The 15,254-nt window shown below is 39.6% G+C and overlaps 1 protein-coding gene across 7 annotated transcripts in view; it reads right to left on the bottom strand.

Annotated features, from left to right (window-relative positions):
• Runx1t1 (RUNX1 partner transcriptional co-repressor 1) overlaps nt 1-15,254 on the bottom strand; it is a 169,985-nt gene that overhangs the window by 61,943 nt on the left and 92,788 nt on the right. For all 7 annotated transcript variants that reach the window (XM_045143076.1, XM_045143078.1, XM_045143077.1 and 4 more), the window contains 2 exons: nt 5,578-5,715; nt 2,856-3,097 (listed from right to left, as the gene is read on the bottom strand). In XM_045143076.1, coding sequence (XP_044999011.1) covers nt 2,856-3,097; nt 5,578-5,715 — 380 coding nt within the window. The remainder of the gene's footprint in view (nt 1-2,855; nt 3,098-5,577; nt 5,716-15,254) is intronic.

A 15,254-nucleotide genomic window follows, 5' to 3' on the forward strand; every position in this document is an offset into this window, starting at 1 on the left:
CTTTATGACCTCCTAAGTATAAGAATCATGCATTTCATTATGATTTAACACCAAGGACAGATAATGGCATCATAGACCTGGTAATGCCAGCTTGGGTGTCTTGTATATTTTAGTGAACGTCTATATACTTTGGTTTCATTATGTGTGTGTGTGTGTGTGTATGTGTGTGTGCGTGCATGCACAAATCACTCTTTCAAAGGAGAATTAAATAAAATGCCCTGAAGGTCAAATGCATAAAGCAAGTTCCCTGGACCTCAGCAGGGACACAGTGACTCAAATGTTGTAACCTTGTAATCTTAGCATTTGGGAAACTGAGGTAGGAACCTCAAGAGTTCAAGATCAGCTATATAGTAAGTTCCAGGTTAGCCTGCACTGTGTACTATGACTTGCTTTCAAAAACAAACATAACAAAAGAAAAAAAATATGGTCCTTAGTCATTCACTCATTTGACCTCCCCTAGGTTTCTTTATAAAGATTTTTAGATTAAGTTAACAATTTTGGAAAGCATTTCATTTAAAAAATCACTTAAAGTAGAAAAATATATTTAAGAAATAGTAAGATTTTCCATATTTTAAGTTATGAAACCAGTATTTAAAAACAATTATTTATTTACTTGAAAGAGAGAGAGAAAGCTGGGCATGGTGGCACACACCTTTAATCCCAACACTCGGGAGGCAGAGGTAGAAGGATTGCCATGAATTCGAGGCCAACCTGGGACTCCATAGTGAATTCCAGGTCAGCCTGGGCTACAGTGAGACCCTGTCTCGAAAAACCAAAAAAGAGAAAGAAAGAAAGAAAGAAAGAAAGAAAGAAAGAAAGAAAGAAAGAAAGAAAGAAAGAAAGAAAGAAAGAAAGGAGGAAAGAAAGAAAGAACAAGAGAGAGAGAGACTGAATATGCGTGTGTTAGGGTCTCAGGCCACTGAATATTAACTCTAGACACATGTGCCACTTTGTGCATCAGGCTTTACACTGGTACTGGGGAATTGAACCCAGGCCATCAAGCATTGCAAGTAAGTACCTCTGAGACATCTCTCCAGCCCTGAAAGCACTTTTAATTTAAAAAAAAAAAAACCTAAAATATACATAGAAGTTTAAAAAAAAGAAACATTGGACAGACGCTTTGATTACAGGTGTATATAACCATGCCTAGCTTTAAAAAGTCAGTTATTTTTATAACTAACAACTTGATAGAATTACTACTTTGTATTTTGTTTGTGATTCTTTAATTTATTTACATGTTGAAAAGTCTACTATATAAAGCTCAAGAATAAATGTAAACAAAAAGACAAGTGAATGAGCAGGTATCTAAAGTACAGTTACATACCTCTGCCCCAGTCACCTTCCTGTCCCTGGGGTGTAATGAGAAGGAACAAACAGACTTGGACATATGTCTTTTTCTTTGAAATAGGGAGAAATTAGCTAAATTTTAAGCTGTAAAATATCTATCAAATTTAGGATGTGGTGATTTGAAGCCTGTCTTCTGATCTTGCACTGTCCATGATAGGACCACATAATGGGAATAAACAATTCACTTCAAGAAGAAGGAAACTGCTCTCTATTAAGCTGTCCTCAGCTCTACTAAAAGGCCTGGAGGAAAGGCTACATGGGTCTAGGCTTCTGTGTGCTGGGAGAACATCGCCTTCATACGCACTGGAACATCTTCCAGTCATGTCAAAAATCATAATACGTGTAAAAGTAATTTGGGGGTAGGTAGTTAAAAAAAGGATCTATGTTCTAATTGCCTGAAGGCACACCGAATACACTCTAATGTACTGATATCAAAAATTCTCTTTCCAAACTCACGAGTTATGTCACTCCACCAATAATAAAGAGTTGCCTATAAGAACAAAGAAACTAAGGCAAGAGTGGCAGTGCACACAGGTAATATGGGCACTTGGAAAGCTGGGGCAGGAGGATCAGGGTCAGAGTTGGGTACCAGCCTGTGCTGCATAGTAAGACTGCCTTGCAAAATGTTTTCAAATGAATTACTACTAAGGGCTATGGGGTAAAGAGGAATGAGGAGTTTCTGTCTTTTGGTAAGAGGTTCAGTTTGGGGTAATGAAAACACTGATTCTGGGGTCGTAACTCAGTGGTAGAGTGCTTGCCTTATGCCTCACGTTCAATCCCCAGTTCTCTCAAAAATTAAGTAAATAAATAAATTAAAGTGAAGTATCTCTGGAGATAGATAATGGTGATAGCTACACAATGTGGATATACTTGTCATGCCAATGAATAGTACAGTTAAAAATAGTTAATATAGCAATTTTTGTATGTTTTACCACAATAAAACTTTTTAATGTTATTAGCCTTAAAACTGAAAGTACATGAAAGAAGAATGTGTTACTTATTATGAATACTATATTGACCTAAGCCAATCATAAACTTCCCTAAAGCAACTACATTAAAAAGAGCACCAATTAGATTCAGTGAGTCATTAACATAACAAAACCATTTTGTTATTGTTCAAGGCTATTAACCATGCCAGAAAACTACACTTATTGAAATAAGCTTACACACATGTGTCTTCATGAATACATAAGTATGTGCACATACATCTATATATAATACATGAACATATAAGCACACACACATGCACTTATAGTCAAGATAACAACTAATTTATATCCTCTATTTTTATTAGTCAGAGGGTTAAAAAAAAGGTAGGAATCGATACATGATGCACAACTGGAAAATTTGTGACTGTAGCATTAAGCAGATTTGCACATAACCTCTCAATTTAGAAAGCATTGCAACAAGCTTGTTATGGAGTTGAGGTTTGCATTTCTGACCCTCTCCTCCCGCACCACAAGCAGCCCCCTTCCACTTGAAGACTGTGTTGACTTCTGTTTGCTTACCACCAGTCCCAGTACAAGGGTGCGGACTCTTTCTCCGATCTCAGGTGAAATGTCATTGCCAAACTGTTGCAGGGTGGTAAGAAACCGTTTCAGCTTGCTGAGTTGCCTGGCACCACAGGCTGGGGGCAGCTGTTGGTTAGCCAGAGAAGAGGAGGAAGAAGAGGAAGGCCCGTTGCTAAAGCCATTGGGTGGTGAGGGGGCGCCATTCAAGGCTGTAGGTGAATGGCTCGTGCCATTAGTTACTGTCAAGGGCACAAAATCAGAAGGAATAAAGATAAATTCACAGAGAAAATACACAAGGAAACTGCCACCAAGTTTCTTTCCCTTGAAAGTATTGCTTCTGTACTTTCAGAAATGCTGGGATATTTCTCCAAACTCTTGGACTTCACAGAGCTACCAGACTGAGGCACCCTGTCACTTACTGTGTCTAGTCCTCACACTGAGGGGTAGCAATCTGCACAGAAGCTGATAATAAATGGGGTCTGCTGCAGCACAGAGCCAGCCCTGCCTCCCATGTGCACATATGCCAGCCACCTGAAATGTTTCAAACATAGAACAAACAGCTTTGGATGTCAGCTTTTTGTCACAGGCTTACATCAATACAACAGGACTGTTCCTTCCTAAACTGCTCCCCTGGAGAAAGTGTACATTTGGTGGAGACTAAATTTATCACTGAACATTTTTAATCATGTTTTGTACACACAACTGACAGCTGTGTTTATAGAAATAGGCCTTTCAAGTTTTAACCTTATACCACCCAATTAGAAGGCTATTTTCTCCCTTTCATAGTTCTTAACCATTTATTTAGGGAAAATCCAAATTTTACATAAGAAGCCAAAATGGATTTGGCATTTATCAAGGAGTTATTTTTAGAAATTGAAATGGGACAGCTTAACCTAACCCAGAGCATAGGTTGACAGTAATTCACTAAAGTCAATTCCAATAGAACTTATTTGAAACAGTGTGGTGGTGCATACCTTTAATCCCAGCACTTGGGAGGCAGAGGTAAGAGGATCACCATGAGTTCAAGGCTACCATGAGACTGCATAGTTAATTCCAGGTCAGCCTGAACCAGAGTGAGACTCAACCACAAAACAAACAAACAAACAAAATAACTTATTTGAACTTCATTAAGATAATACCTAAAAGCTAAGACAGAAGCTGGAGATGGCACAGGCCTGTCATCCTAGCTCTTGTAGGGTGTAGGTAGGAGGATCAAGAATGCAAGATTATCCTTAGTTACTTAGTAAATTTGAGGATAACTTTGTCTGCATAGTTAGACCTTGTTTTAAAAAGACAAAAAAACAATGGCCAGGCATTGTGGCACACACCTTTAATCTCAGCAGAGGTATGAGGATCACCATGAGTTCAAGACCAGCTTGGGACTGTGGGATGAGCTCTAGGTCAACCTCAGCTAGAGTGGGAAACTACCTTGAAAAAAACTAAAACGAAAAGAAAAACAACAACTAAACTAGAATACTTTCACATATACTCATTAATGATTTTACAATTTAAGTCTATTAATTTGACATAGTCATCTTTATTAATCCCATATTGTATTATAATTTTGGTTAACTATAACTAATATTAATTTGAGGAAGTTTTAAGAACCCTGTTATTTCTAACATTTCATTTCAAGATAATAAACTGGCCCTTTTATCTCACATGAGGGTCAAAGTCACTTGTCAAGAAATAGCAGCACACCAGGCTATGTCATAACAGACATGTGCCCATCACTGTAACTTTGGGTAACAACAAACCAAAAAAGAAAATGACAGGGTTATAAGTGGCCACATAATGATCTTCTGCCCTTGACACACTTGAAATTATCATTTAGATGTCAGTGCAATGCTGCACAAATTCCCAGAATGTGTATTTTTATAGTCCCATGGATCTTTTTTTTTTTTTTTTTTTGGCCTGTTATTTTTCATTCACATAGATTTCATGGCACACGGTCTAAAAATAACATTATGGGTCACAGATAAACATTTATTAGTTTCACAAAGACTTATTTGATGACAATCTTGCAAGAACCGTGAGATTGATTAAAATCAAGATATTGAATGCTCATATGGAGAGTAAAAGTGAGGAGTTGCTTTTCTGCCAGAATGTTCCATCCTATCTTTGGATGGTACATAGGACTTGATATGGGTACAAATGCAGTGAAGTTTTATGAGACCTGACAGGCTCATGACCAGGAGGATGCAACTGAGTTCCGGAAGGTTTCTGCATGAGTCCGTTGCATATAGCAGTGGCCTTATGAATGTCAGGAAGTGAGTTGCTTGATTTTTAAATATCATTTGTAACCAGTTGAAATAGAAGGTAACAACCTAGAAATAACTAAGAGTAAGGACAGTGTATTTCAATGTTCAAATGAAACTGAACAAAATAAAATGAAGACCCTATAGTAGAATGAATTAAAAGTCTGTAAGGGTGAGAACTAGAGCTACAGAACAAGTGCAATAGTCTTCCTCGGGAAAGCCGTAGCAGACTGCGGTTCTGAGGTAACAGTGAATAACCAGGCACATACTGGCAATCAACCAATTGCACCTAAATACAACACTTTTGTTGGGTTCAATAACTACTCACTGGCAAACTACTGAGTTTTCTTTTTGCACTTTACTTCTGCATAAGACATGGATACTAGATCACATTTTCCCCTTTTAATGTGTGTGCAAAATTAATTTAAACGGAAACCCTAGATGCAAAACTGAGCACTTACATGTGGTGGGTGTGAATGAGCTGGTCCTTGGGGCTCCTTGAGTGGTGGGAGGCGGCGGCATGGTGGGAGGGGTCAGCCTGGATTGCGTCTTCACATCCACAGGTGAGTCTGGCATTGTGGAGTGCTTCTCAGTACGATCTGGAGGATGCCACCAGGAACATGTTATTGTACTTCTTGAGGGGCATTTATCTTTTTATACAGCATGCCAGCCAAAGAAATCTAACACTTTCTATCAATAAGATATACTTATCTACGGAAGTTTAAAGCAGGGTTTTATCATCCAAACTCCACTTAAGAAGGGGTAGCACAGATGGTAGGACCTCATTTGTAACTAGGCTATATAATACCCTATTGTTATTTCTGGCTCGGGCAGATGCTACCTTGGGAGTGTTATATGCACCATCACAACTTCACTCTGAGCTGAAGCCAACATTAGCAAGAAGCAGAAAACAGAGGAGAAAGGAATGATGATAATGAGCCCTTCCCAATGGCTCAGAAACAACAGAAACTCAGAGCCAGTGGGCTATGCAATGCAGGTGAGTCACTAGCAGAAGCAGGCTCTCTGAGATGCTTGTCTCAACACCTGCCATCCCCTTCTTGCTTCATTTTCCACCCAATTCAATGAAACAGGTTATGTCTCCTTGACCCATCTCTGCCTTCAATTTTATCTACTCTGTTTTAAAAATCAACACTACAACAATGCCGTGTTTCAGAATGTAGTCAAGGTATTGCTTACTTTGAATGTGTGTACTTATAACCTTACCTGCTAAAAACGTGAGGTCAATACTCCAATTAACAACTGGAGAATCAGAATGTACAAGTCCCAAACTGAAAACTTATAAAAGCTGTAAGGATGGACATACAGGAATCCCCAAATTACATTTTTAAGCCAGATCAGTTTTTCTCCCAGAGTATACTTTCTTTTCCTTTCTTTTATATGAGAGAGAGAGAGAGAGAGAGAGAGAGAGAGAAAGACAGGGCCTCCCGCCACTGCAATCAAACTCCAGATGTGTGCACCCCCTTGTGTGCAGGTGCCACCTTGTGCACTTGTGTCACTGTCTGTCTGGGAGCTGGAGAGTCGAACATGAGTCTTTAGGCTTCTTGGGCAAGCACCTTGACTGTTAAGCCATCTCTCCAGCCCTCTTTTCTTTCTTTTTATTGGAAGTTGAGGGAGGCATTTGAGATAGGGTCTCATTCTGTAGTCAAGACTGGCATGGAATTCACTATGTAGCCCACACTGACTTGCATTAAGGGGAGGATGGCTCAACAATTAGAGGTGTTGACTGGAGTTTGATCCTCCCAGCACCCACATAAAGCTGGACACAAGATGGTACATACACCTGTGAGCCCAATGGCACCTATGAAAATGGGAGGCAGAGCCAGGAGAATCCAAAGCTGACCAGCCAACTAACCAGTCTGGTGTTCATTCATTCATTTGCAGTGGCAAAAGATCTTGCCTCAAGTAAGCTGGAAGAAGAAAACAGACACTGACGTTTTCTTCTGACCTCCAAATGGATGTCATGGCACATGAGTACCCACACACATGCAAATAAGTGAGTAAGCAAACTTGCATCAATACTCCTGCCTCAGTTTCCCAAGTGTGAGATCACAGGCATAAATGACCAGGTCAAGCTTCTAAGCAAGGTTGTTTGTTGGGGGGGAGACGGTCTCTCTCTCTCTCTCTTTCTATTGCAGACTGGCCTGGAACTCACTTTGCACTTCCAGGCTGGCCTTGAACTCAAAGTGATCCTCTAACCTCTGCCTCCCAAGTGCTGGTATTAAATGATGTACCACCATACTTGGCTAAGTAAGTATGTTTTTCTCCTGAAATTTCTGTCTGATTTTCTGAGTCTAATCTATTTTTCAAAGTAATAACTGGTCAGTAAAATTTTTTTTTAAAAGGGTTTTTATTTGGTTTTTCAAGGTAAGGTCTTATTCTAGCCCAAGCTGGAATAAGCTGGAATTCATTATGTAGTCTCAGGCTGGCTTCAAACTCATGGTGACCCTCCTATCTCTGACTCCTGTTCTGGGATTAAAGTCATGTGCCACCATGCCTGGCTAAAAATTTAAGTTTTGAATTGTTTCTTTAAATTAAATTTTATACCATGTGATAGATAGCCCGAGACATTGCATGGTGATACATGCCTCTAAGCTCAGTATTGTGAAAGTGGAATCAAGAGGATCATAAGTTCAAAGTCATCCTTGGCTACACAATGAGGTTGAGGCCAGTATGAAGTATCTACATGAGGCCCTGTCTCAAATAAACAGGCAGGGCTGGAGAAATGGTTGTGGATAAAGCATTTGCAATACAACTCTTAAGTACAGGAGTTCAGAATCCATATTCCATGTAAAGCCAAAAGCTATGTTGGGCTTCTGTAATCCCAGTATGCCTATGGCAAGAAGGGAGACTGAAAGATGTTAATTTCCTAAAAGCTTGCACAAAGAGCAGTGAATAAGAAGATACCCTGTTCAAACCACAGGGAAAGTGAGGGCCAACCCGAAAGTTGAATTGTCCTCCGACCTCCACTAGTGTGCACAGGATCACACTCACACATGTTTACACACACACATACACACAAACATAATCTCAACTCTTGGGAGGCAGAAACAAAAGTATTGCTATAGGGCTGGAGGGATGGTTTAGCAATTAAGGCGTTTGCCTGCAAAGTCAAAGGACCCAGGTTTGATTCCCCAGGTCCCATGTTAGCCAGATGCACAAGGGAGCACTAGCGTCTGGAGTTTGCTTGTGGGAGACCCTGGTGCACCCATTCTCTCTCTCTCTCTCTCTCTCTCTCTCTCTCTCTCTCTCTCTCACACACACACACACACACACACACACACACTGTCCCTCTTTCTCTGTCAAAACAATTTTTAAAAAAATTAAAAAGCATTGCTACAAATTCAAAGTTGCCAAGGCATCCTTGTGAGACCCTGTCACAGAAAAGAAGCAATATCTTAAAAAATAGGTTGTAATAAAATACAATTTGTTAAAAAAAAAAGTACAACATGTTAAAAGTTGAAAGAATGTTGAGATCACATTAGGAATGATGTAATAAAGTAATAAAAACAATCATTATTCCAGTAAGTGCCTTTTGCCTGGAAATCTAATTAACAGTATCAGGGTCTCCCCTTCTTCATCTCTACCACTGTCTAAATAACAGTAACTATCCCTGTAGTAAATAAAGTGCTCTGAGTGAGATTACAGCAGCGACACAAACAGCTTGTCTACCTTTATCTGATTACTAAAATCTTGCCTTTGTTTTGCTATCTCAGAGTCTTTAACAACCAGCATCAGAAAGTTACTTATTTTAGAAAAATACAGAAGTTTGGCAGGCTTCAAACTGCTTTCTCAATAAATTCATTGCACATTCTACTCACCTCAACCAACCTCAGCAAGAAGGGAATAAATAGCTTTCACTTATGTTGCAGCTGAGGGGAGAGGTACGGCAAATACAGTCTTCCCTAAATAAAGGCAAATACTTCTGTCATGCCAAGAAAGGAGGTGGGGAGGAAGGCTCGCCAAAGTCTGCTGGGAGATAACAGTGGGAACGGCTGGTCCATCTGGCTTTCATTCTGCTAACACTCACAGGGAACCTTGAGCAAAGGCAGTCCAGATACACAGACTGGGAGCACGTGGTCACACAGAAAAAGGAAGGGCAGAGGGGGAAGGAGAGGGAAGTGGGATTCATGAAAAAATAAATAAAGCAATAGAAGGAAAGAAACCAGGAATAGAACGAAACAGGGAGAAAATTACCCAAATAGGGAGAGCAACTCGTACCAGCTTTGTTTAGCCAACAACTGAACCAGACCCTATGGCATTGCCCACTGTACCTCACCTTTATATAGTATACAGAACACCTAAACTTCAAGGCACTCTTATCTCATTTTGAAGTAACCCACACTAAGAAAAAAGGGACTAAACCTCATAATGGTCTTCATCTGTACACTTAAGACAATCTTTGTATTTCTGTATCCCAATTTCAAAACGATTTTTATATACTTATAATTTTAATTTGAAAGCCATTTAGACACCAATCTTGTACCAAGCTTATAACATGATTCCTTTCCAAGTATAATGTTCCACATAGGTTGGTGGGCTTGTTTTTTTTATTATTTTTTATTTTTTTAAATTATCATCAATATTTTTAGTAACAAGAACTACCAACCAATATATGGCAAAACACCACTAGTTTAAGCAGGAATTGATAGGTTCTAACCGGATGTATGTATACATGTACACAGTTAGGATTTTGACATTCGCCAAATTTCTGTGACGGTTGGCTTCCCTCAGATCAAATGGAATTCCAACCCAGAGGTCCTACAAACTGAGACAAAGTGGGACCATATGTAACTCATTCTGTGCTGTTTGGTACAATCCATCCAGAATAGAGATAGATGGGGAAGGAACTGGCCAGGCCTAATCTGTGTGCACATAAAACCCCTCTGGATCACAGAGAGTGAAGATAAATTCAGAAAATATGTTTCAAGCATGCTGAACTCTGTTACATTTGTTTTGGATTATTTAAAAAAATTGTTTTTGAAATATATATTCTTGAAACTTTTATAGCAAACAACACTAAAGCTATGACTTAACCACAGAAGCATTTCACTGCAGTTCAAATTAGAGGAGAAGGTTAAACCAATATTAAGTTATATCTCATGAAATTTCTTAAATTCATGAAAATTATACTTTTTTCTTACATAATTTCTACATGTTTTTTTAGTTGCTGGAGGACAAGTCAGACTGTTATTGAAAGAGTAAATCAAAATGGTATAGAGAGAGGAAAGGGAAAGATGAGAAGGGGAGGAGAAAGAAAAAGGAGATTATAAAGGAATACTGTTTGATCAGGTGAGGAAGGTAAGTACAATCAAAGGGAACTGATTTTATTTCTAGCATTATGATTCACACCACTTCCAAACAAGACAATCTTCTTTGTACAGTAACTTTTCACTTGGCAAATACCCAACCCATGTGTACTAAAGATGGTAGAGTGTGAAAGAAAATATGGCATATATAAATACATGACCAGTGCCATTTCAATATTGGATTCATTGTCTGGCCCTTCCAGAGGTGGTATGGTTTCCATTTCCTCTTTTTTTAAGTAAAGAAAAAAGGTATGTACAATCTGCCTTGGCACTTATCTTAAAGTTAGTTCAAACAGTTCCAGATGTGTTTTTAAGGTTGAAAAATAGGTATTCTACAAGTTCTTGCAGGTGATCAGTGTGACCAGAGAGGAAGGCCCGTTTTGGAAGTATTATGCATATTTCTACCAGGGCTCATCTGTCTCAGAGGCAATATAGACTATGAAGAACTTCTAAAGTTACTCATACTAGCAGAAGTGTAAATTAAGGAAGTTTAAAGGAATTAGGTCAAAGTAGAATCCAGATACTACTAAAAGAGAACAGAAAATGAGAAGGAAGTGAGGGAAGATAAAATTGGGCCTAGAATCTCTGTTTCATTTATATTATTTGTATGTGTGTGAGTTTATATGTATGTGGACGTTTGTATGTGTAAGTGTGAGTTCAGGCACAAACACCATTTTCCCAGCCCTAGAATCTTATTTTTTTTCTCTCACTGGCAAAGATCTGAATAGTGTTATTAAAATGAAAGCACTTAATGGCTCCAAGGTTTAGGGGCCAAAATGCTCTAAGCAACTTATGCACAGCCTAAGATGGTGATGGTGGGGCTTCTGCCTTCCTCCTATCCAGATCAGTATCTGCCAGATGCACATTCCTGGCAATGGCCATTCCTGTTCAGAACCCTTCCACAATCCTGGAAATAAATACGAGTCCATTGCTAACTTTTTAAGCATAGTGAGATGACAGGGTGGGAGGATATTTGGCACATTTAAAGGAACTTCTAAGTTAGGACACATTTCCTTTCAAAAGCTGATTCAACCATTAGTAGTCAGCCCTCTCATAAGTTAAGTTATCCAGTCTCAATCCTTCCCAAGAAACCTGAGGAAACTGTCCCTTGTTAAACGAGATGATGGTGGTGCAGCTAGAGGCCAAGTGAAAACACAGAGGAAATGACGAGATGAGCAAGAGTGTTGCTTCCCTGGCGAGCCTGACAACCTGAGGCAGGGTGGTGGAAACAGACACTGAGGACACTTAAAATGCACCAAAGCAGAAATCCAGAAGCTGCCGAGGGCACAACCCTAGAGTAGACTTATAACACATCTACCATGATGTAGGGAGTTTTGTGGACGAGGGGACAGAAAGATTGCAAGAACCATGAGGTGGGAGGGAATATCCAGAGGCATTGTCCCCACCCCCTGCCCGACGCAATGATTGACTGCTGCTCTCAAAACTCATAGCCCACAACCCCATAATGAATACCAGAAATCCCACTGAGGGCCCTCAGTGGAATGGGAGCAGGGAGGTGGAAAATTATGGTATAAACACATGATTTGTCCGTACAACACTTCTACTTAATAAAAAAAAAATAGCAAGAGCCACAAGGTAGGACAGAGTATAACCTGATGGAAGCATTACCAACATGCAATATGTTCATTTAGTGAAACTCACAATAAAAAATAATGCCAAAATGAGATGTGTTCAAAATCTTGACATGACTCCTGCTTGTATCAAACACAACTTCATCCTTGGTTATCCTAAATTCCTCAAGTCTATACACTGTCAACTGCAGGTATATTGCTACTGTCTGGGTTTCTGTGGAGGGTAGAGATTTGGTTTTTCATGTGAATGTTTTTCTTATCTGGAATGACTTGTCCCATTTTGAATATCACTGCCCATTAGAGATCACACACATCCTCCTACACTTTCTTCAATTGCCGTAGTCAGCAACCACATCATGTAACCTCTGCTAGTCTTACACCATCCTTCAGTCTGTCTATATCATGACAGTATATATGTATCCGGTACTATAGCCAGAGAAAACAGCAGGCAACTTAATGATTTTACTTTTAATCCTGTCTTAGAAAGGTACTTAATACATAAATTCAACCAAAGTTCTTATTGGAAGAATGGTCTTATTTCTTTTCCAAATCCCTTCTCTATATTATAGCCAGCTCAAAAAATAATTAACCTTAATTTCATGACATAAGGTGACCACATGCCATTAATAACACATGTCTATGTATATAGAATGGAATTTAAGATCAGATGTTCCTTAGTTTATAATGGGGTAACTTTCTCATAAACCTGTTGTAAGCTGGAAATACCATAAATCACAAATACAGGTTCTCATGTAACCCTAGCACTATATAGCTGAGGATGACCTTGAACTCCTAATCCTTCTGCCTCTAGCTCCCACTGCTGGAAAATTTGTAGGTATTTTAATCCTAGCATTCAGAAGGCAGAAGGACAAAGAACAATGTAAGTTGCAGGCTAGTCTGATTTGAAGAGAAAGTCTCAGACAAGCCAGGGTTAAACACTGACACCTTGTATCAAAGAGAGAGAGAGAGGGAAAGATAGGAAGAAAGGAAGGATGGAAGGAAGAAAAGGAGGAAGGGAGGAGAAAGAAAGGAAAGAAGAGAGGGAGAGAGGGAGGCAGAGCAAATAGATACCACATACATACACACAGTCATACACACATACATACATACATGATGATAGATAATAGAGTGGTGTTAGATAATGTATTTCATACACCTAGCCTACCAAACATAGCTGATAACACATATACCACAGGATGTCACTTGTTTGCTCTCATGATCACATGTCTGGCTAGCTAACAGCACAGGTCACCGTTACTGCTCAAAGTAACACATCACTGGCCCATGAAAGATACAAATTTAAATGATAAAAGTATGATCCTAAGTTTAACCATACCAAGTATGAGAACATCTACTGGAGACCTGAAATTTAGTTCAACTCTGCAATCAGTTTAATATAGTTTTAGTCAAGTGTGAGTTTATTTCTCATCTTGTCATAGAAGCCATGCCTAAATGTCTTAAAATTCATCTGGAAGATGTCATTTCTCCCTTATCTCTCCCCTCCCATCCATCCTTCCTTCTTCCCTCCATTTCTCCTTTCTTTTAGCAGGGCTTTGTTATATAGACTAGAACTTACAGTGATCCACAAGCCCCAGACTCTCAAGTGTAGGGATTGCAAACATGAGCCATTCTGCCTGACTTTTTTTTCTTAACAAAGTCTTGTGTAGCTCGGGATGGCCTTGAACTTGTTAGTAAGTCTCCTGCTCAGCTCCATGCATACACTCACTCTCTCTATTACTTGTTTATTTCCTTTTCCATACATTAGAGACTACAGGCTGTCTGCTTACAAAGTTGCCCTCACTTTACTTGGAACCACCCTACACTGTAATACCATCAATCCTGGAAGCCCATATTCTTTGTCACCTTATACCCAAAATGCCAATCGCAGATCTAGGTACAGCACCAGTAATCTTGGTCTTTTCCCAACACTTTAAAAATATATTTATTCATTTGCCAGGAAAGAGAGATAGAAGATAGTGGGGGAGAGAGGGAGACAGAGAAAGAGAGAGAGAGAATGGGCATGGCAGGACCACCTACTACTGCAAACAAACTACAGATACATGTGCCATTTTGTGCATCTGGCTTTTTACTGGTACTGGAGAATTAAACCCAGGCTGTTAGGTTTTGAAAGCAAGCATCTTTAACCACTGAGTCACTTCTCCAGCCCACTGACACTTACAAAATCAGACCAAAGGAAGAATAGTATACCAGAGGAAGAAAGCTGTGCTATCCACTACCCTTAATATCTAGAAAGTAGGCCAGTGCTAAAGCCACCAACTAATAGAAAGAAGCAAAGACCTAAACAAGACTATCCTGGTGGTAGGAAGTTCTTCATCATACAGGATCCTATAGATTTCTTATACACTCGTGTACTGCAAAATTTCCATTAAGTTGGGCAGGATGGTACATCCTTGTAATCCAAGCACTGGGGAGGCTGAGACAGGAGCATATCTGAGAGTAATATCAGCCTGGGCTACACAGCTGAGACCCTATGTCAAACAGATAGATGACAGATATAGACAGATGGATGATAGATAGATCCTACTGCTACAGGTCTAGTCACCCAATCCTTCCTTTATCTAGAACCTAGACTATTCAATAAAATAACCCTGAAATGTAGCATCAAGATATTCTTTCAGGGGCTGGAGAGATGGTTAATAGTTAAGGCACTTATCTGTAAATCTTAAAGCACTGGGTTTGATTCTCTAATACCCACATAAAGCCAGATGCATAAAGTGCCACATGCATCTGGAGTTCATATGCAGCAGCTAGAGGCCCTGGTACACCCATTATCTCTATCTCTTTATGTCTCTATGCTTCCAAATAAATAAAATAACTTTTAAAATCATACATTCTTTCAGCCTCCACTGGACTTTCTCAATTGTTTCCATATCACTAGTTCAGGAAGCATCTGTATGCTTCCACTAGGATCTCTATAGCATTTAACCATGTTTCCCACTCCTCTTTGGTCCCCAGGTTTCTGTGAGTCTGCTTTTTCCTTGTTCATCTCTAGCCTTCTCGGATGTTGTTTCCCAGTCTAAGGGCTGTCCTTCCTCCTGTGATGAGTACTAGACTTTTCCCTCAGAGTTCCCTTGTCCTAACCTGGGGTGGTGGTGAACACCTTTAATCCTAGCACTAGGGAGGCAGAGGTAGGAGGATGACATGAGTCTGAGGCCAGCCTGAGATGGCATTACAGGTCATCTTGGGCTAGAGCAAGAC

The sequence above is a fragment of the Jaculus jaculus genome, chromosome 2 (assembly GCF_020740685.1).
Source record: "Jaculus jaculus isolate mJacJac1 chromosome 2, mJacJac1.mat.Y.cur, whole genome shotgun sequence".
Classification (NCBI taxonomy): Eukaryota; Metazoa; Chordata; class Mammalia; order Rodentia; family Dipodidae; genus Jaculus; species Jaculus jaculus.